We start from the raw sequence: 21,569 nt of genomic DNA, 5'->3' as shown, positions 1-21,569 counted from the left end.
CCCTCCAGAGTACAAATAAACCTTTATTTCTCCCTGCTGGTGGCAGGAACAGGTATAAACCCCCTCCCTGAGCAGAGGCTGTCCTCCATCGCCGGACTACATGCTGGGCACACACGGCCAGCCCTGCTCCTGTTGCCCCCTCCCTCACCAAAATATGCCACAGTAAATACAAGAAGGGAAAGGGGAGTGACTTGGGCGTCCTGACCCTGCCCCATGAGCCCAGTGCTGGAGAGGGGACATACTGTGTTCCCCTGTGCTGGCAGACACCGTGTGCCTCCCTGCCTGACACGGTGCAGTGCTGCCAAAACATGCAGGCACCATGTTTCCACTTTTATTTTCCCTTTTACTTGCTTCCCTCGGTGCTGGGCTCCATGACAGATGTGCCACTCATGAGCGAGAGAGCACGTGTGGCAGCATCCCCAGCCCTCCCAGGAGGGGGTACCAGGGCTCAGCATGCCGGTCCCCAAGAGTCCCTTGGTGGCCACCAGTCCCCAATCCTTGCCCGGCTCCAGTGTAAGGAGGAGGAGAGTGTGGATTCCGTGATCTGGGAGCATGGAGGACCCATCATCGCTGCCACCCAGGTCAGTGGCTGCCCCTTTGGCACGGCGGGTCACGGGTCACGTCACCGGCTGGCCCGGCCCCGGGGTTTGGCCATCACTCTTCCTGAGGATGACGCTGCTGAGCTCCTGGATGAGTTTGTCATTGATGGGCGAGGGAGGCTGCAGGCTCCTCTTCCTGGGCAGCTCCAGGGAGCTCTCTGCACCGGGACTGCTCCCCGGTGTGGCTGCCTGCTCCCAGTCCCTGTCCAGTGCCAGGGAAGGCTCCACATTCCTTTCCAGAGAGGCTGTTTTGGTGGGTCTGAGCCCCTGGGTCGGAGCTCTGCCGCTCTCCAGGTTCAAGCCCCTTTCGAGGGACACGGCTTTGGTGACAGAGGGACCTGTCACCCTCCGGGCCGGGCTGGCAGGCAGCGAGGAGCGCAGTGGGGTGGCTGGGGGCTGCTCAGGGAATGGGGCTGGTTTCTTGGACCTGTCCACGGGGGGCATGGCCGACAGGTCTGCCAGCAGCCCCTGCCCCAGGTCCAGCACGGCCAGCTCGGGGAAGTTCCCCACCTCCTCGTAGACAGGATCAGCGTCCACCTCCTTCTCCTGCTGCTCCTCCAGGGAGTCCTGGTGAATCTTCATGGGCTGGGGAGGGCAGGGGGGTCAGGGTGAGGGGCACTGAACACACTGCTCAGCTAGGCCCCTCCGTCCCCCCTCACCTTGCCCTCCCTGCACTCGGGCACTGCCTGGGAAGCTTTGCCCCTCACCATGGGGCCGATGCCCACAGAGGACCCACCCTCCACCAGGTCTCTTGGCTCAGGCACTGCTGCCCCTTTCCTCCCCATTGCTGATGGAGGGGGAGCATTTTGGTCCTTGCCAAGGCACAGTCCATGCCACCAGCCTAGCACCCCTTGGCAGAGGGGGTCTGGTGTGGGGAGGGCAGGTGGATGCCCATGTAGAGCACAAAGCCAGGTGAGGTGAAATCCAGTAATAACCTAATGAGGAGGAGGACCCAAACCTGTTTCCTTGTATTTCTTACACTGATCCCCTCTGGGCAATGTGTGCCCAGTGAGAGAGGCTCTGGGAACTGGGCTGGACTGTTGTGGTCTTGCTTGCCCACAGCGGGATCATGCAGGGACCCCCATCCCCAGGTGCAGGACATGCAGAGCGATGGGTACCCCCTCTGCCACACAGCACGTGCAGCATGGCCTGGGCATAGGTGGGATGCTGTAGGTGAGCCCTGGCTGCTGTAGCCAGCAGGAGCAGTGCAAAGCCAGGCACAGACACGTTCCACATGTGCAGGTACTTACAAAGAACATGGACAAAGTCCTTCGTGTGTGCAGGCGGCGCTGGAAACAGAGGAGACGGGCACAGGTAAGCACAGAGGGCATGGGGCAGGGCCAGGGGGTCTCAGCAGGCAGAGGAGGGGCAGTGGGGTCCAGCACCCCCCATGTGGGGTCTGCAGGCACAGAGAGCTGCCACAGACATGAGCACAGCACCCAGCACACAGCACCCAGCACACACACTGCCGAGCACAGGGACACACACCCACAGCACCCAGCGGAGCCGGGCAGCACACACCCACCCCACTGGCTCTGGGGTGGGCACACGGTCTTGGGATGGGTGCAAGGACCTGGGTGGGTGCAGGAGCACCCGTGGGCAGGGGGAGCTGCGGGGGCTTTACCAGGGTCTGGTTGGCAGAGAGCATGGTGGCGTCGGTGCTGTCCCCGTGCAGGGGCACCAGGGGCATCGTGCCAAACTTCTGCTTGGCGAGGTCGGAGGAGGAGCGTCGGCGCAGGATCACGGGGTGCCGGTCGTCGTGCTGTGCACAGGGACAGGGTGGGCACGGGGGTCAGGCCAGGTTACCCTGCCAGCCCCATCCCAGCCCATCCCAGCCCTGCCCATCTGGGTGGCACAGCCAGCCCTGCACCCACCTGAGCCTTGAGGATGCTGGTGGTCCAGTCCCACAGCTCAGCCTGCCCCGAGCACACCAGGCACCTGCAGAGGAGACAGCAGAGAAGTTGCCAGAGAGCAGGGCCAGTGGGACCCATGTGCCTTTGTCACCTTGTCTGTGAGTCTGGGGTTGTCAGGCACAGCTGCACCCCGTGGAGCTGCACCTCTGAAACTCATTGCACGCCCAAATCGCTGCTTCAGGGCAAGGTGAGAGCTTGTTGAGCACCCAGCATGTCCCAGGGGTGCTGGTGGGGATGGGGAGGTGGGAAAGGTGTGTAGTAGGGAGATGGATTACCCCTGGAGCCTGGCTCCCACCTTGTGCCAGGGTGCTTGTGGCCCCACCACTCTGGCTCTGGCCTGCCCCAGCTCTGCCAGACCCCAGGGCCCTGTAGCACTGCCCCTGGCTGTGCCAATCCCGCTAACACTGGGGATAGATCTTGACATCCCTCCAGCCCCAGGATGGCAGGGGCAGATACTCACAGCTGCTGCTTGTCAAGGGTCAGTGTGAAACCCCACCTGGGAAAGGAAGAGACAGGCTGTGGGGCAGCAGTGCCAAGCTCAGACACAGCCCAAGGGCTGTGGGCAGTGGTCCCACAGGCCCAGGTTTGTCACAGCTTTGGGTCCAGGTGGAGCCTGGGATGCTCCCAGCAGGTGGGTTCATGTGGCAGGTGCAAGGATTGAGGGATTCATGCCCCAGTGCCATGGCCAGGGAAGGACCCACTTACTGGGCTGGTGGCTTCAGCTTCTTCTTAATGCCCATGTAAACCTTGGCTGCATCCAGGGGCCACTCCCGCTCTGGCTTGGAACTCTGGGGAGGGAAATGCAATGGGTCAGCCCAGCTTGGTGCCAGCCTCCCTGCCAGGAGGACAGCCACCACCATGCCACTGTTGTCCCCAGGCTCCCTCTCCCTGCCTCTCCCCTGCCCTCGGGGTGCAGGTCCATGCCCTGGGTACCCTCTTCTCCTTGAGCAGCAGCAGCCTCCGGTCCCGGATCACGAAGTAGCGCTCCTGGAACTTGTTCCCCAGCAGCTTGGGGGGCTCCTCACGGCATTTCAGCAGCCCACACTTGGGGCTCTCACGCTTGACACCTGCCCAGTGTGAGGAGATGGGGGTCAGGGGGGCTGGGAGGGGCAGGAAGATCCCACTGTGGGTCTCGGGGATGTGACCCTGGTGGCTGCAGTGCAGTGGCCAGGGCAAGGGGAAGCTCAAGCAGAGCTGTCCATCTCTGGGGACACCCCAGGAGCTGGGACCCTTTGTGACTGCCTTACCTGTGAATAGACAGCTGCCCTCACCAATGGGGACCTTCCTCACCAGCAGGTACGCGGCGCTGGGCTCCGGGAGCTTGCACCACTGCAAAGCTTGCTCCAGCACCTTCTCCTTGGGGTGCAGGGGCCTCTCTGGGGATGCAGAGACACTCTCATCTCTCTGTCCCCATTCCTTGTGCCAGTCCACATTCCCCCTGCCACCAGCACAAAGCCTCCTCCCCCTGTCCCACACCTCCTTCCCACCAGCCCAGCCACGCCAGGGGTATCCCCCTGTGCCATCCCACCAGGCTCACCCAGCTCCCCGTTCTCCAGCGCCTCGAAGGTCAGCCAGATGTCCAGGCTGGCTGCCACGTTGCGCATCTCCAGCACCTGGTTGGTGAGTTCCTCCGCTGTCATTGTGGGGGACACCTGGGGCCAGACACACGGGGAGCTGCGGTGGGCAGTGGCAGGATGGGTCCCAGGGACAGGCTGCACCCAGAGCCTGAGTCCCTCCTCTCTCCCCCCGGCACAGCTCTCCTTTGGGACTCACCTTCAGGGTGACACAGCAGTCGGGCAGCTTCTGCTCCAGGTAAACCTCGATGATGAGGTCACCTGCCTGTGAGAGCTGGGGAAGAGCGGGTGGTGTTGGTGCCATGCTGGCACGGGTGCTGAGCACATCACATCATCCCAGGGGCTGGTGATGGTCTCTTAAGAAGCTGGGGCTGCTTCTCCCCTGGGCAGGAGCCTCAAGGTGATGGGTAAAGGGAAGACAAGTGGGGAAGGTCCTTTCCCAAATATCTGGTGTGGGACAGTGGGGACCCAGGGTGGGCAGCTGGGAATGTCCCCACCCTCCAGTCAGTCCCACCAGCCCGGGGATCCCTGGTGTGGTGGGGGCCAGCAAGCACCTCTGTAGTACCTGCGTGTCCTTCCAGGTGGTGATCAGGCTGTTCTCCAGATCCATCTGGGATACCTGGTCCTCGTCAATCTGCCGGAGGAAGGATGAGCAGGGTCAATGTGGAGCGGGACATGGAGGACACAAGGCCGGGATGGAGGAATGCAGGGGAGGCAGAGGTGGGCAGTATGGGGGGATGTAAGGGGAGCTGGAGGGGGCTGGCAGGGCCCTGCTTACATTGAAGATGCTGACGTAGTTGTCGATGAGATCTTCCATCACCTTGACCTCATGCTCCCCTTTGCCATCGGTCTGGAAGAGGCTGGGAGCGAAGAGCAGTGACAGGTTCTTGGTGCTCATCTGGTTGAGGTCTGCACATTTCTGCACCCTGGGACAAGGAGCACAGAGGTGAGGGGCTGGTCCCACTCTTGATGGGGTTTCAGCCCCATCCACCCTCCCCTGCCTCATACAAATTCTCCTGAAAAACAGTTCGAATCTACCCAGTCCACCAACAACGGGAACTTCAAGCCAGGCAGTTCCTGTTATGAGAACTTCCCACTGCCATCAAACCAGACAAGAGCCCCACCTCAGCTGCTGAGTCAGGAATGGGAATTTAGTGTTCTGTTTTGGGCATTTAGTGAAGTCTACATCCCACAGGGGGGTGTCCCCTAGTCCCAAACCTCCTGTCATTCCCCCTTGCTGCAGGATGACTTTAGGAACATTCAAGGTGTCCCAGAGTAGCATGTTCCAGCACCATCCAGAGGGCTGGCATGTCAGGGCACGGGAATGGGGCTCCTCCTGTCTCTCAGGGTTGGAAGGCAGCATTCCCTGGGAAGCAGGGAGACCCCACAATGCTGACTGCTCTTGGGGACCCTGGCTGGACCGGGTTACCCTGCAGGGAGGTGGCCCACTGACCGGTAGAGGTGCCCAATGAGCGCAGCCAGGGTCTTGTGGTTGAGGCGGGGCAGGCGATGGATGAGCTCCTTGTACCGCTCCAGGCGCTGGGGCTTCGAGGGGATTTCTGGAGGGAGGAACCCATGTCATGGATCATTGCTGAGACCAGCAGATCCAGAGATGATACAGAGGTGACCAGGGTTGGCGCCAGGATCCTGCCCTGAGGAACACTGGCCCCAGGGAACCCGGGCAGGTGGCTCAGCATGGGAGCAGTGACGGGTAAAGAAGGTACCTGCAGCCTCCTTCCACTGCGGGTGCAGCTCCAGGGTGAAGATGGGATCTTCCAGCTCCCGGAAGAACCTCTTCAGGACATCAGTGACGTCCTCGATGAAGTTGTCGTTGATGCGCAGCTTGACATTGCGGGCGTCCCGCCGGAACTCCTCCATCAGTACCTTGATCCGCGACTTGGCTCCGTTCTTGCGGTAAATCCCCTCGTGCCGCAGCCCTGGGACAGGGACAGGGGGTCACAGGGGCTGGGTCCTGCTCAGATAATCCCCAGTGGGGCTGGTGGCCCCCGCGGTGCGTTGGGGGCTGTTCCAGCCGTGCGGTGCTCACCGTACTGGGTGATGAAGGCGATGCAGCTGTCCACGATGATGGGGATGTCCCCCCGGCTCAGCTGCTGGTCCCGCAGCGCGTTGCCCCGGCCCCCTGCCGAGGCCTGGATGTCCGTGTACCACGCTGCAGAGTCCACCCGTGACAAGCCCTGCAGGTAAAACGTCCTGAGAACAACAAGGTAGAAAAGAGGGAATGAACGTTGCCGGAGGGGCAGGTTATCCCCTCCTGCCTGGGACAGGGAGCAAGGCACAGCCAGGTTGAGCCGAGGGAAACGCTACCCCATCAAGAGACCCAGGCTGGAGTGACCTCTGCAAACCCTTTGGTCACAGATCTGCTGTCCCAGTAGCATCCCCACCATGGGGTTTGGATCAGCATCAACCCATGCATAAGTGGCTCTGCCCTGGGCAGCCTGCTGGGCTTGCTTGGCTCATTCCCCATCATTCCCACAGCCAGGACTCACCTCCCCATCTCCACCAGGATCAGCATCTCCTTCTTGTCTGGAGTCTCCGTGGGGGGAACCAGACCTGCGTTGGGGTGAGGGGTGGAGGGGTTAGAGCCGTGCACGGCCAGCACCGCGCGGTGCCTGTGCCGGGCTGTGACAGCACTCACTGAGCTCCTGCAGCCGCCGGAGGTTGATGCTGTCCTCGGCCCCGTCCTCCTCGGCGGGGCAGATGAAGAGGTGAGCTTTCTGGAGGATGAAGAAGGCCTGCTGCCACCTCTCAGGGTTGAGCATGCACTTGTAGCGCAGCTGGCCCACACGCTGGAACTCGTAGCCCAGCAGGCAGTGACAGCTCATGGGTGTGAACCACTGTGGGACGGAGTGAGAGACGAGCTGGGTGAATTCAGGGCTCAACCCTTGAGTGATGGCTCCCATGAGGATGGGGCAGGTCACCAGGGAGGAGGAGAACCCCTGGAAAGGGAGGAGGGTGCTTCCCACAGCAGATCAAGAGTATGGAAGGAATCACAACGGGGAAGTGAGGACAGATCCTGGGGACACAGCAGGGTGCTGGGGCTGGGGCTGGCTCACCTTGCCGATGGCACTGGCCCAAGCCTGCAGTGTCTCAGGCCCATCAGTTCCCAGCTGCTGCACTTTTTCCCCAGCGAGGAACAGCTCGAGAGTGAAGCGAAACCTGCAGAGGATGAACCAGCCCATCAGGGCAGCCCCTACCCCGACCCTGCACCCAGAGCCAGAGCAGACCATTGCACCCAGCAGGAGCAAAGCCTTCCGTGTGCCCCCAGGCTCTCTGGGCACGCGGTGGGGGCACAGCTGGGCGTACCTTTCAGTGGGGCAGGGGCTGGTGAGTGCCTGGGCTCTGCTGACACCGAGGGAGAGGAGGTCCCCACTCTCAATGTGGCCCAGGGGCTCGGTACATTTCTCTGTCTCAAAGAAGAGCAGGGATCTCTCCAGGGAGCACCACGTGCGCTGGAAGTCTGTGGGAACATGGGGTCAGTGGCACCAGGATGGGCACACCCTGGATGTCCTCCTGCACTCCCCACACTCACCCTCTTTGCTCTTCTTGGCACCTGGGAGCTTTGGGGGGGCCGTGGCCCGGTGCAGGTACCCGCTGTGTGTCACTGGTTGTGTGATCTCGTTGTAGACGCCCTCTGGACCCGGTTCCCGTGCGCGGGGGCTCCCTGCGGGGCACGGCACTGAGAGTGGGGTGGGAGCAGGCACCCACCAAATTGCGGGTACCAGAGGGGTCGGGAGACCCCACTCATGGAGGTGTGGGCAAGGGGGTGTGCCAGGCATGGGCTTCCCTGAAAAGGGGCTGCAGAGGAACCACTGCTTTGCCCCATCCTAAAAGAGAGTCCCAGGTGGGGTGCCCAGGGAGCCTCAGCACCTGATGATGTCCCCAGCCTTGGGGTGTGCTGAGGGGGACAGGGGCAATGGCAAGGAGGAAGCATCCCCATCACAGATGGGGCTCGAGGGTCCTCATTACCTGGAAGGTTCCTGGGCCTTTTGCTCTCCAATCCCCACCAAAGGTCAGCCCCTGGGGCCACCTCGCTGGCAGCAGGGTCAGATGCCAGACCAACCTCTGAGGACGAGAAGAACTGCAGGATGGTCTTGAGGAGGGTCGGTCCTGCCACTGCAGTGCACAGTGCCTGGGATGAGATAGTGCCTTTAGGGACCACGTCCCGGCTCATGGAGACCCCAGACCACTCCTAGGGACGTCTGAAGGCAGGCAAACCGGGGCACAACCTCCCAAGATATGCCTGGCACAAGGGTGTGCGCATGCACAGCCAGGCAGGAGGTGTTGGCATCTCAAACCAGGAGCTCTGGGATGGTTCCCAGCACCCCGGTACCCTGAGGTGGCCCCTACCTGGAGCACGTCCTCCTGGGTGGGGCAGTGGGGATGGGGCAGACGGTACCGTCCCTCCCGGTACTTGCGGGAGATGAATTCCCGCCTCTGCTCGGCGCTGCTGTCCGGGTGGATGGCCTCGCTCGCCGGGAGCCGAGCGGCCCAGAACCGGTTGGCTCGGTTGTTTCCCAGCACGATGAAGAGCTGCAGGAGAGCCCCGTGGTCATGGTGAGCACCAGGGCCAGCGGGAGGAGCAGGATTCCCAGTGTTCCTGCACCCCAACAGAGACCATGGGGCTGCTGCCCTGCTAGAGGAGCAGCCTGGCCCCAGAGCACACCGTGCCAGCCCCGGTGCCCTGCCCCGAGTGCCTCTACCTGTACGATTTCATTGGACCAGACACTGGTGTCCAGCTTCAGGCTTTGCACCTTGGAAATGTTGGAGCCCAGGCTGCGGTGTTGCCCTGCGGGGAGCAGGAGAGTGAGCACCCCTTGACCCTGCCAGGGAACTGGGACCCAAGCTGTGCCCATACTCCAACCAGCACCCGCCTGCCCAAGCAGGCCACCATGTGCCCCCCGGGGAGATGTCCCCACCTGCACACTGCTTGCAGATGACCACGCAGAGGTTGATGGATGCCCAGTCAGGACTCTGAGCCCAGCAGTCTGCACAGTATTTGTTGGCTTTGTTGGACCAGATCTTCTCTGCCACCTCATAGTCGTAGAGCATCTCAGCCATGGCCTCCTGCAGCGCCTCCATCCACTCCCGCTTCTCCCGCTCCGACTCTGCCACGAAACTGTGGGCACCAGCACAGCCAAAACTCAGGGCACTGCAGCAACCAGCACCCAGGTCTGGCACCTGGCTGCTCCTCCCACCTCATCCCAGCTGGGTGCCGGGGATACCTGAATGTTTTGGAGGGAGTGATGAGCTCGAAGCTGCGGTTCTTGGCTTCGCGGATGGTGGAGCCACGCATCTCAATGAAGAACATGCCAATGCCCATTTTGAAGAACTGCAATTCAGAGTGACACTGCTGTTGGTCCTGCAGTGCCACAGCCATGGTGGACACACCACCCTGGACACGCCCGTGATGTTGGGGCCAGAGTCATGGAGCTGCCTCCGGTACCCCCATCATCCCGTCCCTGCTTTGCCTGGACAAGACCCTGCACGTCTCAGCCACCTCATGTGGCCTGACATAAAGCACTCTGCAAATACGTTATGCCTTCAAATGAAATGCAAGTTCTGCATTTCAGCCCCTGAAACCCAGCTATCCAGGTCCTTCTGTTTTTGGGATTTGAGTCAGGGACACTCATAAGACAAGCATCATCCTGAGCCAAAACCTCAGAGCTGATGCTGACTACTGGGCAACCTGGAAATGAGGTGATGGAAAAAAACCCAGAAAGGTGAGAAAATTGAGCAGGAAGGAAGTGGGGGTTCTGTGGGCAGCAGCAGGGTGTGAGTTGACAGTGCCCTGCTGCTTCCCATGGGGCAGACACCCCTTGCTGTGGGTGTGTTTGCTGCTGATTCCGTGCTCAGTGACCCACCCGCCCTGCCATGGATTGGGATGCCTTGGTGTGACTGAGACCAAAGCACCTGGCAGAGATGACGATAATTTGGTGACAGAGAGGAGATGAGGAGGGTGGTCCACTCCTGGTATCCAATACTGCTGCCCTGTGCAGGATCTCCATCTTCCTGCCCTGCCATTCCCTTTCTTGTGCCCATCCTTTTCCTCTCTGCTCCCTCTTTGGCACCAACCCTGGCTAAGCTCCGTCCATCCCTGCCATCCCATCTGCCATTGGCACAGGCCTCTGTGCCAGCTGGGGGTCTACTCTGGCCACGAACCTGCTCACTCTTGTACAGCCACATCTCGGGCAGGCTCAGGGCTGCAAACACCTTGGACTTCTGGCCCTTCAGCTCCAGGGTCCCCGACTTCTGGCAGTGAGCGGTGTTGGCAGGCCGGGGTCGGGACCCCACCAGGCACTGGTCTATCACCTTCTTCTGCAGCGTGGAGCACCACTCATTCCTCTGGGCTGGGGACCAGGCATGAGGGAGCAGGGCTGAGCCCTTCCCAACAGCCCTGGCATGGAGCAGAGCACCCGGCAGGCACGGCAGGGATGCGGTGAGAGCTGCCCTTGGGATGCTCCGGATGAAGGAGGGAGGCAGGGAGGGTTCTTTGGGGACTGGGGGTCTGGGTTTTCACTTACCCTCGTTCTCAGCACGGAAGACGAAGATCCGATGGCTGGTGACAACCTGGAACTTGTTGTCCTTGTTGGAACGAGCCATCTCGATCACGGACAGTGGGATCACCCCCTTGGGGTAGGGCTCCTGGAACGGGCCCCAGGCAGGGTTAACCCCCTTTGCCCTCCCCACAGGGCACCCCCACAACCTGGCTCATCCTCCACATCCCCTGGGTGCTGCCTCACAGCACAGCCCAGGGGGCACCAGCAGCCAGGTGGGAGCCAAGGATTCAGGAAAGGACGGATCCGTGGCTGGCATCCTATTTTCAGTCTGCCCCAGGATTTGTGAGCCAGCAGGACCCTCCCTTTCCTGCTCCCTGTTGGCAGAGGGACCCTTGCTATCCTGGGCTTCCTATGGCTGAGCCTGTTTTAGGAGCCCACCAGGCTTCAGGGCCATGGCTGCTCCACCCTGGGGATGGTAAAGCACTGCTGGCTCCTCACAGAAGGACAAGGGGAGGCAAAGGGGATATAGCAGCCCCTGTGGTGCCAAGGCACGGTGCAGCCTCCCCACCCTGCCCCATCCTGCTCCTCTGTACCTTCTCACTGCTGAAGTACATCAGGTTCTTCCCATCGAAACGGACGTAGCGCCTCTGGAAGACATAGTTCCTGTTGGGATGGCAGAAAAACTGTTGGGAAGAGGATGATCCCCCCGAGGACCCCATATCTGCTCACAGATCCCCCCTTCCCGCAAGGATGGCTACACAGAGAGCTTTGCAGCACAGCTGGGGTACCCAAGAGGGTTCTCCTCCCACAGGGAGGTCTGGCTGCCCCAGTAGCACAATGACCAGCGTGGCCACCTCACCCAAGGGGGTTTTACTTATGGAGGCTGCCCCATCCCACCCCTGCAAGTGTTCCAGGGCAGTCTGGACACAGCTTGGAGCAACCTGGTCTAGTGGAAGGTGTCCGTGCCCATGGCAGGGGGAGGGAACAAGATGAGCTTTGAGAGAGTCATGGCAACTGGGACACCCAAGCACCCACAGGACAGCTTTGACATCCCTCTCAACCCAACCCAACCCATTCTGTGATTCCTCCCACGTACCCCTGTGGGGAGAGCTTGTCCAGCCAGCCGCTGAGCATGGTGGGCCGGGGCTCGGAGAGTGACGTGAAGCTGGCGTAGGGGGAGATGGTGAGGTCGTCCAGCACCTCGTCTGGGTAGAGATGGGCTGGGAGGCTGAAGGGGGCCCCCTCAGCCCGTGGTGCCTCCACGGTGGAATAGCCCTCGGTGTCGTTCTGGACGATGCGGTCGATGAGCCGGCTCCGGGTCTCCTCGTCCTCGCTCCGTCCCTCGCTGCTGCACTCGCTGCTTGTCCTGTGGCAGATGGGGCTGTGAGGGAGCCAGGCTGCTCACCATGCAGGCTCCTGGCTAATCCCATCCCATCTGGCGACACCTCATACTGCCCCTGACCCCGTCCTGAGCGCTCGGGGCACCCAGGGATGTGGGTGTTTGCGTCTCCATGAGCAGGGTGGGACAAGGGCTCAGTGCCCATGAGGCCATCAGCAGCCCATGGCTCAGCCAGTCCTACATCATGGCAAGGTTGGGGCTATCACACACCTCCAAATCCCTGGCATTACCTCCTTCCCCTCTTCACAGGCAGCAAACCAAAGCCAGGCAGCTCCCCAGCCCCATGTCCTATTCCCTGCTCTACACCCATCCCAGCTCCCTCCTCACCAGGGCTCTCAGCCCCTCTCCCTCTGCCCCTCCAAACTTCCTGGAACTGTGAAGATCTTTCTGCCACAACACCTTGTGCCTGCTCTTGTGCCCAGCCAAAATGCCCTGTAAAAGAATTGAGATGGAAAGATGGGCCAGTGGAGCTCCTGCACCTTGGGAATCCAAGATCTCTATCTCCTTGAGAAGCCATTCTAAACCCCCCCAGCCAGGCCTGCTGAGCCTCTCCAACCACAACAATAAAAGGAAATTATAAAAATAAACCAGGGCTAAGGCTGCCCCTTCCCATCAGCCCTCTCATTTTTCTTTCCAGTCATTTTTCTTTCCCTGAAAAGGAAACGTGGTGGAAAATGTCTGACAGTCCCAGGAGCTCAGGGGAGCTGCCCAGGTGAAATGGTGATGGGCAGGAAGAGAGCCATGGAAGGCAGAACATGCCAGCACCCACAGGAGAGCACCCAGGATTCCACTGTGGAATCCAGTGCCAGGATGAAAGAAAGGCTCCAAGAAAGGCAACAAGGAAGGTCCAAGCCCTGTCCCAACTTCTGCCTGAGGAGCACCTGAGCAGGCTGGGCATGTCCAGGGGGACAGGGTGAGTGATGGGGGCAGGTTCACAAGGAGAGCACACAGGAGCTGGGGAACATCAGATAAAGCCAGCAGGAGCAAGGTTCAGGAGCACGTGGGAAAGGAGCAGCTGACCTGTGGGACTCCTCCTTACAGAAGGAGAAATCTGTTAAGGAGAAACCCCTTGAATAGGAGAAACTGCCTCCAGTGTGAATGCATGACTAGAAACGCTTTGGGAGCAGAAGGATCCCAAATTCTCCCAACACCTGGTTTTGGGCACTGACTCATCCTAGGAGCCAAGGCTGTGCATGGATCTGTGCTTTGGCCCTGGACAGGCACCTTGTGAGGCCATGAGACATCAGATGTCCCTTATCCACATGGGAGAGGAGCGAGTCTGTCTGGGAGGATGCTGGGCTGGAGCCACCCAGGCTGCAGGTGGGTTCTTGGAGAAGTGGGGTGGTGTATGGGATGAGGAGGTGATAGAGAGGGAAAACAGCCTGTTTGGCTCTAGTGTCTGCAGCCAAAGGAAGGACAAGAAATGGCCACGAGTGGCTGGAAGGCTCAAAGCACAAGGAAAATTACTGTTTAATTAGCATAACAGAGCCTTGGCAGGGTGAGTCATCTGGCTGCAGTCCCAGCCTGGTCTGCAGCTTCTTCAGGAGGGACTGGCCAGGCAATAGGGCAGCTCAGTGAGTCAGAGGCAGACATCAGCCTTGAGTGCCACGGCTGAGGGGGAGACAGACCCAGGGAATGGGTCAGAGCAAGAGAAAAAGCAGATAAAATCCATAACAGCCCCTTCCTGAGCCATGACTTACAGCCAATGAAGCTATAAAGAGCTGGAGGACAGGGAGCATCTGCCAGGGACAAGCAAAGCCCGTGGTCTGGCTGGAGTGGGGTCTCTCAGCATCCCAGGAACACACCAAGACCCAGCTCTGGCCTCAAGGACAGGGCTGGTGGATGAAGCATCCAAACAACAAGTCTGCAAAGGCCAGGTAATGTCCTTCCAGCTGGTGTCAGGCAGTGAAGTAACCCTGGGGACAAATGAGTCCCCAGGGCCAGGAGAAGGTATTTCCAGGTCAGCTGAACCTGGAGGGTGATCCCTGAGGTGCACTGAGTTGGGGCAATGTCATCCTTTCTGTGCTCATGTGGGAGATCTGGTGGAGGACAGAGGTTGGGTGATGGAGGGAAGGGACCTGCTGGTGGTGAGGGGACCAAGGAGCTGATCCTGGATCAGCTGGAGGTCACGGTCAATGAACCTGCGAGTGGGCACCTGCAGGGAGGAAGGGAGGGAGGGAGGGAGGTAAGGAATAGGCTGTCAAGGACACAGCATTCCCAGTGTTTCTTTTCCTGAAGGGAAGATGCCTTGAGGTGTGGGGAGAAGCACTCCAGGGTCTCAGAGCAAACCAGGGTAGAGTCCACCATCCTCACCACGGTGCCTGGTGAGTCTGATCCAGTCCCTCGAGCTCCACAGGGTGACACAGACACTGCTGTGCCACCACCTCTCTCCTGTGAGACTGATGTCTGGAGCAGGGCAGGGGATGCCTTTGGCACCAGCATTTCAGGGGGCTGAGCATCACCAGCTTGGATGAAGGTGGTCAGTGTGAGAGCAGGTAAATCCCTCCCTAAACTCCAGGCTCTGCTGGATCCTCAGAGACTTGGCTCTCAGTTTCCCAGGGAATTTTGCATTCCTTTTCCTCTTTGTTAAGGATATTTTGTTGCTGGTGAGGTGGCTGTGCCCACCCCTAACACTGGCACTACCCAGAGAGCAAGAGGGCTCCAGACAAAGCTCTCCCATAACAGGGTGAGAAGAGCTATCACAGGTAGAAGAAAGGGGAAGAAGGGACTCTCTGAAGTTTGGGAGTGGGAAATATTTCCCGTAACAAGCAGATCTGTGGGCTGCAGGAGACCCTCCTGTTATTCCCAGTGAGCAACTGCCAGTCAGCAGGATGAGGACTGGCTGAACTGGAGAAACACGAGTGCTGAACGAGAGGATCAGGAGGTCCCAGAGAAGGACCAGGGCTGGCCAGCAGCCCCTCAGCAGCTGAGCAGGAGGCCATAGCTCTGCTCCAAGGGATTGTGGTCGGACCAGTGGGGCTGGTTGAGGGAGGAAAGCCTTGGAGCAGCTGGATGTGGAATGGAGCACAATGCAAAAGGTCTTCAAAGGCTTTTCTGTCTCTACTTCCACTCCTCACACCCCAACCGCCTCTGTGCTCAGTCTGGGAGGAAAAAAACCTGTGAGCCACTGCCCCTGACACTGCTGACAGTCACATCCTGCCTCTTCTCAGGCTGCAAAGTCCCTGGTGGGTCCACAGCTGCAAGTGCCTGACTAATGATCTTGGGATATTCTGGATCCCAACTCCTTGGAAGCCACTGGATGGAGACTTTGACCCACAGGGCAGTGCCCAGCTCTGCTCTGAACTGCTGGTTCAGAGGTTCCACAGGAGATTGCAAAACTCCTGTTCCCAGGTATTCGCAGTTCCCCGTCTGTGGCTGTGTCAGCTTCGTGCCACTGGATCAGTGACAAACACCCAGAGCAGGAGATGGGCTGGACCAACACTGGGCCAGAAAGGGCCATGGGCATGCACTGGCCAGCAAGGCCACGGCTAGAGCTGAAGGACACAGAGCTGCAGCTCACCTCCTCCTCTCTGAGCAACACAGGAAAAGGAACCCTCCCCATCCGAAATGGGAAGAGCAGCTTTCCTTCCTCTTTCTGAGATGCTATCAGGAGGTATGGAAAGTACATTTCAAAAGCATTTTAAAGGTGCCCCTCACAATTTCAGTGTCTAAAACAGTGTGACTGAACAGCAAATGCTTATCTGATGATGCTGGACCCTTCGGATGTTGCACATCCCTCCATCTGGAGCTCGGAACTATCTCATTTATGAGTAATCCCTGTCGCCTGTGGTGTTTTCCCACACTCAGAGGCCAAATCCAGGCTCCTCTGGGTGTGCAGGTGTCCACTGCCACTGGTGCTGTCTCAACTGTGCACCCACAATGTTTGTTGCCAAGTCCTGTCCCCCCAGGGGCCACCCACCAGCACAGCTCCTTCTCCTTTCCAAACCCACCGGCTCTCCTGGAGGCTGCTGACCTGATCCCAGACACTTCTGATCAGCTCTATGGTGGGGGAAAACCCCCCATTCCCTCTCAGGTTGTCCCCAGAGGTGTCCCCTGTCCCCTGGCATGCAAACCCCTGACCCTGAGCCCAGCCCAGCCCCTGTAGCCCAGGGGTGTGATCCCACCTGCAGACTTCTCGCTCCAGGTCCAGCTCAGACACTGCCTCGTAGCTCTGACCAGCGGAGATGCCAACACCCTGTGGGGAGAGAACAGTCACATCTCCTCTCCCTGCACCCTCTCCCATCCCAGATCTCCTCATCCTGCCCAGCCCACAGCGCAGGGGGCTCAGTCTGTGACCCCCAACCCAGCACAGAATCACAGAATATCCTGAGCTGGAAGGGACTCACAGGGATCATCCAGTCCAACTCCTGGCCCTGCACAGACATCCCAACAATCCCACCCTGTCCCTGAGAGCATTGTCCAAACACTCCCTGAGCTCTGGCAGCCTTGGGGCCATGTCCACTGCCCTGGGGAGCCTGTTCAGTGCCAACCACCCTCTGGGGAAGAACCTTCACCAGGCACTGCTGGGTACCAGCTTTGCAGCAGCTGGTAGGATGGAGAGTAACAGCAGGGGACAACCACCATCCCCACAGTCTGCCCTCACCTTCAGGTCCCGGGATGGGGCTACGTGCCCGAAGATGGTCTTGCTGTAGGGGCTGATGGGCTGCTCGTTCACCTCTGTGGGGAGACGTGGGAGGGAAAGGCAGTCAGTGGTGCCTGCGGTGAGGGAGAGACCAGCCAGGACCCCCAACATTGGAGGGGGACCCCCCTGAGCCCACAGTGCACCCCAACATCAAGGGCACACGACACGACAGAGATGCCAGTGCAAACACTTGTGGGGTTGGGCGCTGCCTTGGAATGGGGCACCCCAGTCCCTGAGTGAGGTAGGAGCACTGGGCAGGATCCCGGCAAGGTGTGTGTGTGTCCCCCTCTCCCCCCTTCCCTGGGACACCAGGAAGTCCCCAGTGCTCACCAGTGCCCTGGGGCTCTCACCTGGCTTGCCAGTGGGTCTCTGTGGGACGGGGGGCAGGGCCCCGCTGGGCCAGCCGGGACTGCTGGAAAACAGGAGAGGGGTTACTGGGCTGGGCTGGGAGCCTGCAGGGTCCCATCTGGCTGGAGGCTGCTCCTGACCCAGGCTGAGCCCAGTTTTGCCTCCTGGAATGTGCAGCATCCCCTCCCTGCTCCCAGTGCCCTCCTTGCTTCCTTCTCCTCTCCACCCTGGGACCTGCCAGGCTCTGTCTCCTGGGCATTTCCCAGTAGGAACCAGCCCCAGAACCCTCACTCAGTCACCCCCTCACCATGCTGGGGACCTCCAGCCCTGCTGCTGGGGGGGTAAGGAAAGGGCAGCAACTTCTCCCCACAACCAGAAGGAGCCATCCAGGGGCCCAGGGCCACCCTGTCATATCAGAGGGATCCCAGCTGCTGTATCCAGAGCTTGGGGAAGACACAGGGGGAGTGGGGAAAGGGCTTTGTCTGGCACCTGGAGGCAGGCAGGCACAGGCTCTGGGGTGGGATGGGGTTCCGAGGGTGGGGGCTCTTCAGATTGTTGCCTCTGGCTGCTCTGCACCCCCCCCCCCCCCTACACTCCCAGGGGCGAGGGGAAGCATCTGCTTACTCAGGCTTGTCATCCGGCTGGGTCAGCTCCTGCGGGGACAGAGCCGGGGGCTGAGCGAGAACCTCACCCTGGGGACCATCCTCCCCTCCCGAGTCCTCAGCGGGTGCTGCCGGGCGCTCCAGTCCTTCGTAGATGACATTGGACACCATCTCCAGCCGGCCCTGCCCTGCTCCTGCCCTGGGGCACGGCGAGGGATCTCTCCTGGCTGGGGCGGCTGCGGCGAGCAGGGGAGGGTGGGAGCGGGGGTGACCCTCCGGCACGTTCCCAGGGCTGGGCTCAGCTGCCAGGACCCTGTGGCTGTGCCGTGGTGGGACAGACGGCACGACCGGGGGGGATTTCTCCAACGGCTCCAAGGTTTGTCCATGATTCGGAGCTGGGGATGGCCGTGTCTCCTCCCGAGGGCTCTCCCGAGCTCGCAGTCGGGATGTTATCACACCCATGGCCGCGGCTGCCCCTGGATCAGCCGGTGGGGCTGGCCTGGGCTCCGGGCGCTCCAAATCCGTGGAGCTCTCCCCAGGCACGAACCCCTCTAGTACCACAAAGGCTGCAGGTGCCCCGCCGCTGCCCGGGCCGCGTGCTTGCACCGTGGAGCGTGCTGGTGGCACGGGCACTAATCCCTGTTCGGGCTTTGAGCGAGGGAAAACCGTCCTCGGCTTGGGGACCGGCTTCGCGACGGGAGGAGCAGGGTCCTTCTCTACAGGCGATGCCTGGCTGGGAGCAGCAACACGCTGCTGTGTCCTAAAGGTGTCAGTAGTCCCTCCTGGCTGTGCTTTCATGGCATCCTTGCCCGCCTGGGGGGCAACCAGGGCCTCCGTGGCTCGGGATGGGGTGTCTCCTGCTGCGCGTCCTGTATGGGATTGACTCAGCATTCGCGTCTGCTGCGCCAGGCTGAGGATCCTCTTGCGGTGCCCGGTGGCGGTGATGCCGATCTGCTGCAGGTCGTGCCCGTCCAGCGAGGCGGCATCTCTGGCCACGTGGTAGCCGTGCTGTTTGAAGGCATCCCGGTACCTCTGCAAGTGGATGGTGGCCAGCCAGTCTGCGATATCCGAGTCAGGGCCACACGGGGAGCTCATGGCCCTGGGGTGCCTCTGCAAGGGATGCTCAGCCCATCATCTGTGCAAAGAGGAGAGAAACGGGGTGAGGGGGTAGCAGCCAGGGAAGGGGGTGGGTTCAGCTGCCGTGAAGGGCGCAGATCCTGCGAGTGGGAGCGCAGGATGCTTCTTCCATAGATCTCCCCACCTCGCTGCTCTCCCCGAAGTCGCTCACCTCCCAGCTCAAGGAGCCGGCATCCTGTTGTTCCTCAGCCCAAGCCTCTCCACCCCTCCCCGGAGCTGCCGGATCTGGCCCCGCGTTGTCGGCGAGGCCGTGACCTGAGCCCGGGCAGGAACCGAGCGCCCGGGGGCTCACGGGGGAGCGGGTGGTCGAGCAGACGCCGAGCGCTGGGACATCCCGGGCTGTGGCGAGCGCGGGGCTGGGCGGGAGGACAAGAGCCGGCGCAGCCGCGGGGGTGTCCCGGGCAGATAACGGGGGGAGCAGCACGGCCCCTCCCAGGGGATGAGCTCCTGTGCCGGCCGGCTCGGGGAGGGCTCTGCAGCCGGAAGGGCCAGACCATAATCTCTCTCTCTCACTGCTGGTGAGGGCATGGGAGAGGTCAGCATGACTCACGGGCAGGCAGAGGGGGGACAGCCTCCCACCCACCCCTGGCCGGGACGGACCCCCCACCGCCAGCACATCGACACGGAGGGACATGTTCCACCAGGCTCGTCTCCCACCAGGGACCCCCATCCCCAAACGATCTGGCAGCACAGCCCCGGGACAGAGCCGCGGGCTGCCCGCGGGGCGCTGAGGGCCTTTTTCCCATGAATCATGCGGCTCCGCACTAAACCATCTGTGCTGACTGTGCTGCCACTGGGTCTTTTTCCAGTTCCTCCATTTCCCTCTATTGTTCGGCTCAGGCTTCCTTCCTGCTGCCTGCACGCTCCCACGCATCCCCTGCCCCCTCCCGCAGGAGCTGCGTCCCAAACCCGCCGAGGGACAGCCGGGCTGAGCCCCCGCGCCCGGCACGGGCAGCTCCGGCTCCCCAGCGCTGCCTGCCCGGGTGCCGCGGTTGCCACGGCGAGGTGCCTGGGAGAGGCAGCGCTGTCGCTGCGAGCACGTGAGGGGGATGCTGTCAGAGAGGAAGGAGGGACAGTCACGGCAGGAGCTGGGGGAGCAGGACTTGCAGAGCAGAGCACGGGCACATGGCAGCTGGAAGGCTGCCTGTTGATGCAGGACCTACATAAAGGGCCCAGCACCGATGTGGGCTGTTTGTGCCACAGGGTTAAAGGGTTGTACCCACTTCTGCCCAGTAGCCTGGCAATGAAATGGGGCAATTTCCTCCTTTCTCATGCCTATATCTCCCTGAGGGATCTGTGGCCAGCTTTGCTCTCTGCCTGTCCTGCCAGGGGCTTCAGCTGGCTCATGAGACCCCCCCCCGCCCAGGCAGGGGGTACCTGGGCTGTGCCGAGCACCAAGTTGTGGGGTGCCACTTTGGGGCAGTCCAGCCGTGCCCATGGGCAGTGGCACCTCACAGACAGGTGGACACCATCCCATCCCTACAAACCCACGTGGACCAGCCAGTGCAGTGGGCATGGACTGGCCCAGTCCCTTCCCCACCATCCCCAAGTCTGTCCCACCCATCCCCTGCCACCCTCAGGGTTTGCCCTCACCTCTTGTGATCTGCAGCCCCCCAGGGCCGGCTCTGGTGGAGCAGCATGGTGGTAGTGCTGCTGAGGGCTCCAGGGCTGCCCTGCTCTGGGCTCCAGGGTGATGCCAAGGCAGTTCCCTGCAGGAACTGCTGCTGGTGCAGACAGGTTTCACAGCACCCAGCCTGCGCCTCCCACTGCCGGTCCCTCCTCCAGGCCAACCCTCTGGTCCCCATCCCTGTCCCACCCTCCTGTCCCATCCCTTCCCAGGCATGATGCTGCCCCGTGTCCTGTCCCTCAGCCACGCTCTGCCCTCCTTTTAGGGGCTGTCCCCCACCCTCCTTGCTCACTCCTCATTCTTCCCTTGCCTTCCCAGCAAGGGTCCTGCTTCCCACTGCGAGCCCTCGGACACTCATTGCCATGGGGGACCAGGATTCCCTGAGACCCACACTCCAAGGATGTGCTGTCGAGGGATATCTCTCAAGTTCTTGGATGTATTCAGCTCCATCTGCTGTTTCTGCCCCTGGCTGGAGAAAAGAGAAGATATTCACTGTCCCTGCCATGGCACAGGACTGGGAAGGGTACAGCTGCTGGGAAGGTGCTGCCAAGTGGGAGGAAAGAGGGAAAACTGTTCATGCTCATGAGGGCACTTGGGAAGACTGGCACTGGGGCTGGCTGGGAACATCAAAACCTTCCCTGAGCTGCAGGGAGGCTGGGGATGCAGCACCCCATCCTACTCCTGGTGCCCCATGGCAAGGGGGATGTGGAGTGAGCCGGGATAACAACAGGGGCTGGGGTGGAAGTGGGATGTCCAGAGGGATTCTCTCCTGCAAGGAACCTGAGCTTTCACCATGGACTGACCCAGCTGCCTTTAAGAAAGCACTTTTCACAAGAGCCCCAGCAGGGCTGGCAGTTTGTCTGGCTCTGCCCTTACCCAACCTTGCACACGAAGGATGTCTGAGCCTGGTATCTCACAACACCCTTCTCCGCTTCTGATGCCACAGCTGATAACCTCCCCCTGCCCTGGAGGGTCCAGATCTGAGGACACCCTTACTCCAGCTCAAGCCAGTCCTTTCCTGCCCCAGTAATGCCCCCAAAAGCCACTGCAGGGGTTTGGGAACATTGGGAGCCCCTGGTGTGGGAGGGCCACCCTGTACAAGCCTCTCTGCATGCAGGAAAGGCAGGTTCTCCTTATCACAGGCTGCTCCTACAAAGCAGAAGCAGAATTCAGCACGAGTCTGGCATAGCTTTTGCCTTCCTCCCCCTTC

General features: G+C 60.9%; 1 protein-coding gene across 2 annotated transcripts; it reads right to left on the bottom strand.

The window, feature by feature from the left end:
• Nucleotides 1–10: 10 nt before the first annotated feature.
• ARAP3 (ArfGAP with RhoGAP domain, ankyrin repeat and PH domain 3) lies at nucleotides 11–20,431 on the bottom strand. 2 transcript variants are annotated; one of them, XM_027667628.1, is made up of 34 exons: nucleotides 20,326–20,431; nucleotides 17,618–18,730; nucleotides 16,996–17,057; nucleotides 16,607–16,680; nucleotides 16,128–16,198; nucleotides 11,701–11,970; nucleotides 11,198–11,267; nucleotides 10,629–10,749; nucleotides 10,267–10,454; nucleotides 9,330–9,436; nucleotides 9,024–9,223; nucleotides 8,808–8,893; nucleotides 8,455–8,637; nucleotides 8,074–8,236; nucleotides 7,637–7,768; nucleotides 7,411–7,564; nucleotides 7,161–7,263; nucleotides 6,743–6,941; nucleotides 6,594–6,657; nucleotides 6,134–6,297; nucleotides 5,811–6,023; nucleotides 5,540–5,645; nucleotides 4,865–5,012; nucleotides 4,652–4,720; nucleotides 4,286–4,360; nucleotides 4,050–4,164; nucleotides 3,760–3,888; nucleotides 3,446–3,579; nucleotides 3,218–3,300; nucleotides 2,973–3,008; nucleotides 2,474–2,537; nucleotides 2,224–2,361; nucleotides 1,850–1,888; nucleotides 11–1,184 (listed from the first exon to the last, which is right to left on the bottom strand). In XM_027667628.1, exons 2-34 carry the CDS (start codon nucleotides 18,688–18,690, stop codon nucleotides 618–620), a joined length of 5,400 nt encoding a protein of 1,799 aa, XP_027523429.1. In that variant the 5' UTR covers nucleotides 18,691–18,730; nucleotides 20,326–20,431; the 3' UTR covers nucleotides 11–617. The 2 variants fall into 2 exon arrangements, with proteins under 2 accessions (XP_027523429.1, XP_027523430.1); XM_027667629.1 differs by having other exon boundaries at nucleotides 11,701–11,976; nucleotides 16,134–16,198.
• Between the last annotated feature and the right edge of the window lie 1,138 nt (nucleotides 20,432–21,569).

This window comes from Corapipo altera, unplaced genomic scaffold (genome assembly GCF_003945725.1).
Source record: "Corapipo altera isolate COAL_440 unplaced genomic scaffold, ASM394572v1 160, whole genome shotgun sequence".
NCBI lineage: Eukaryota > Metazoa > Chordata > Aves > Passeriformes > Pipridae > Corapipo > Corapipo altera.
This window is presented reverse-complemented; position numbering and strand designations above follow the sequence as displayed.